Source organism: Emiliania huxleyi (assembly GCF_000372725.1).
Source record: "Emiliania huxleyi CCMP1516 unplaced genomic scaffold EMIHUscaffold_3, whole genome shotgun sequence".
Taxonomy (NCBI): domain Eukaryota; phylum Haptophyta; order Isochrysidales; family Noelaerhabdaceae; genus Emiliania; species Emiliania huxleyi.
Window position 1 is genome coordinate 2,019,733 of NW_005199770.1, and position 3,405 is coordinate 2,023,137.

General features: G+C 67.1%; 2 protein-coding genes across 2 annotated transcripts in view; one reads left to right on the forward strand and one right to left on the reverse strand.

Annotated features, from left to right (window-relative positions):
- The window catches only part of EMIHUDRAFT_195669 (hypothetical protein), a gene marked incomplete at both ends in the record, with an annotated part of 2,300 nt that extends 2,155 nt beyond the window's left edge, over window positions 1-145 (reverse strand). The window contains one exon of the mRNA XM_005775466.1: window positions 34-145. Coding sequence (XP_005775523.1) covers window positions 34-145 — 112 coding nt within the window. The remainder of the gene's footprint in view (window positions 1-33) is intronic.
- A 660-nt stretch (window positions 146-805) lies between these two features.
- On the forward strand, window positions 806-2,773 carry EMIHUDRAFT_447814 (hypothetical protein; the record flags this gene model as incomplete). The annotated part of the gene is made up of 5 exons (XM_005775467.1): window positions 806-1,761; window positions 1,820-1,901; window positions 2,116-2,293; window positions 2,441-2,631; window positions 2,739-2,773. Coding segments are annotated over exons 1-5 (1,404 nt in total), but the record flags the coding sequence as incomplete, so codon positions are not given.
- Window positions 2,774-3,405: the final 632 nt, after the last annotated feature.

The window sequence follows — 3,405 nt, forward strand, 5'->3', positions numbered from 1 at the left end:
CTGCGCCGTTGTCCTCCAAAAAGGCCGCAGTACGTTCGGCGGGTAGGACGCCTTTGGCGATCGCAAACGCCGTGTCCGCTATCAGCCGCTCCAGCCAGTCCGTGAGGCAGTCCGGCGCACTGGCGGTCTGGCACGCCGAAGGCATACTCTCTCCAGCGGAATATCGGACGCCGTTGGCTAGGCCCTCGTGAGGGTGAGGGGTGGAGGTGGAGAACGGTGGGGGCGAGGGGCGGCAAAGGAGAGGGTGGTGGCAAAGGGGTGAGCGAAGGAGAGGGTGGTGGCAAAGGGGTGGGCGAGGTGGAGGGCGGGGGGGCGGCATGGGAGAGGTGGAGGGCGGCGGAGGCGTGGGCGAGATGGAAGGCGGCGGAGGCGTGAGCGGCGGCGGCGGCGGTGGGAAGAAGGTGGAGGGTAGCGGCGGCGTGGGCGAGGTGGAGGGCGGCGGCGGCGTGAGCAGCGGTGGCGGCGGTGTGGAGGGGGTGGAGGGCGGCGGCGGCGGGCGGTACGGCGGCACGGCGGTAACGGACGGCAGGGGGGGCGGCGGGCTAAACGGCAAGGGCGGCGCGGCACGGAGGAAGGAGCGGCACGGCAGGGAGGAGCAAGGACGGCGCGGTAACGGCAGGATCACGGATAGGCGTGGCACGGATAGGAGCGAGCGAGCGGCTAGGCGTCGGGAGGGCGAGGCGAGGGTGGCGGCGGTGGATCACGAGGAAGTAGAAGGTCGAGCGCGAACGTGCGAGCGAGCGGCGAGCGATCCCCTAGTTGCCTCGTCTTAGCAAGTGACACTTCTTCGACACCGCTGGCTCGACGGCCTTCTCTCTCCGCTGTCTCTCCCGCGGTCTCCATGTTGCTCTTCGCCTGGGCGTGGCACGCGCCGCACGCCGTCCTGCCAGGCCGTACGCCCTCTCGTGCGGCGCCGCAGCCGTCGCTACCTCTCCGGCCGGCGCTGCAGCCTCGCGCTGCGACCGCCTCGTGCAGCGTCGCTGAGCCACCCGAGGCGGAGCTGCCGTCGGCGGCGACGACCGAGGCGCTGCCGCCGCTGTTTGCGCAGATCGAAAAGTCGCTGGAGGCGCTGACCGGCAACCCGCAGCTCCTGCTCGAGGCCGTCGTCGGCCTGAACCTACCCGGGGGCGTCGCGACGTACGACCGCGATCGAGTGGTCGGATACTTTCAGCGGCGGCCGACGCTGATGGTCTCGCGGGCGTACGAGTTCCTGCGCGCCTTTCAGCGAGTGCGCTCTGCGTGGGAGGCGACCGACGGCAGCGTCGACCGCGGCGTCGTGCTGCGCAGCGAGCTCTCCGCCCTGGGGCCAGTCGCCGTCAAGGTCGGGCAGACGCTGAGCCAGCGGCCCGACATTTTGCCGGAGGACGTGTGCGAGGCGCTCAAGGGGCTGCAGACGTCGAACGAGCCCTTCCCGAACGAGGAGGCCTACCGCGTCATCGCCGAGGACTTTGGGGCAAAGGGCCCGCTCGCGCCGGGCCTGCCCTCCCCGCTGCAGCGTCACGAGGGCTTTGACCCCGACGCGCCGCCGCTGTTTGCCAAGCTCACTGCCGACTGCATCGCCTCGGCGTCGCTCGGCCAGGTCTACCGCGGGACGATGCACGACGGTCGCGAGATCGCCGTCAAGGTTCAGCGCCCGGGCGCGCTGCGCCAGTGCCTGCTCGACGGCTCCGTCATCATCGTGGCGCTGAAGGCCATCCAAGGCCGGTACTGGAACGGCGACCTGCTCGCCATCTTCGACTCAATTACACTAACTAACACTAAGTGACACTAAGTGGCACTAATTAGGCGACCTGCTTGCCATCTTTGACCTCGTCGCGAGTGGAATCGTGCAGGAGCTCGACTTTCGGAACGAGGCGCGCAACGCGGCGGCCTTCAAGCGCTCCCTCTCCTTCCTTGGTTATGTGGACGTCCCTGTGCCTAGAAGCGGAAGACGCAGTCTTGTACTCCGACCAGCGCTCGAGAGGAGACGTATTCCGCCGCATTCCGCTGTGCTCCGCTGTACTCCGCTGTACTCCTCTCCGTTGTCTTCATGCGGTGCTCCGAAGACGCTGCACAGTACCGTGACGCTGCACAGTACCGTCTTCCCGGCCTGATGTCGGCGTATTCAGCACGCAGGTGCCGGTGACACTCCCCGAGCTGACGACTCGCCGCGCGATGGCGATGGAGTGGGTGCACGGCCGCCACCTCTCCGACCTAGCGCCGGAGGAGGCGATGCGGATGACTTTCATGAGCTGCGAGGCGGTGACGGCGGGGCTGGTGCTGACCGGCATCGTCCACGCCGACCCGCACGAAGGCAACTACCCCGTCTTTCCATACTTACCATACTTGGCATGCTTACCGTGCTTGCCGTAGTTGCCGTAGTTGCCATGCGTGCCGTGCTTGCCACCCTTGCCACCCTTGCCACACACACTCGCCACCCTTGCCACCACCTGGATGGCAGGCAACATCATGCTAGCCGACGACGGGCGGCTCGTCTTCCTCGACTTTGGGCTGATGAGCGGCGTCGAGGAGGGCATCATGGAGGCGTTTGCGAGCGGGATCCAGTGCGTGCTCTCCAAGGACTACGTCGGCCTCGTCCGCGCCTTTGTCGACACGGGCTTCATCGGCACGCCGATCGAGTGGCGCGCCAAGGCGAGGAGGAGGGGGGGGGGGGAGGGAGGGAGGGGGAGGGAGGGAGGGAGGGAGGGAGGAGAGAGCTCCTTTGAGAGCTGTTACAGTCGCTTTTCTTTTTTTCTTAGGAGAGCGACCCGTGGCAGACGACGCACCCGGCAGGTCTCCCCATATCTCCCCATATCTCCCCATATCTCGAGCCTCAGCTCCTTGGTCAGCTGTATCTCCCCATGTCTCCCCATGTCTCCCCATATCTCCCCATGTCTCCCCGTAGGCCCGGACCTGACCGCCATCATGGCCGAGGAGCTGCGCGAGCGGATGGAGGCGTGCCCACACACACCGCTCACCCACGCGCAACGGGCCTTGCACTTTGAATGCCGTGGGGCTCCTGTCGTCAGACGTGGAGACGCGAGGGCTCGCCTTGCCCTTGCCCCACCACCTCGTGTGTGTGGAGAAGTGTACCTTACCTTACCTTACCTTGGAGGCGTGCCCGGGCGGCGGGTCCCCTACCCCCCACGGCACCCGAACCCATCCCCTACCCCTCAGGCGTGCCCGGGCGGCGGGTCTCCCCATATCTCCCCATATCTCCCCATATCTCCCCATATCTCCCCATATCTCCCCATAGGCGTGCCCGGGGGGCGGGTCGCGCTTCGGCGCGCTGTCGATCGTCCTCGGGGACATGGGCTTCTTCTGGCAGATGTACACGCCGCCGTACATCATCCTGCTCATCCGCACCTTCCTCACGCTCGAGGGCATCGCCGGGCAAGACGACCCGGACTCAACATCTACGAGCCG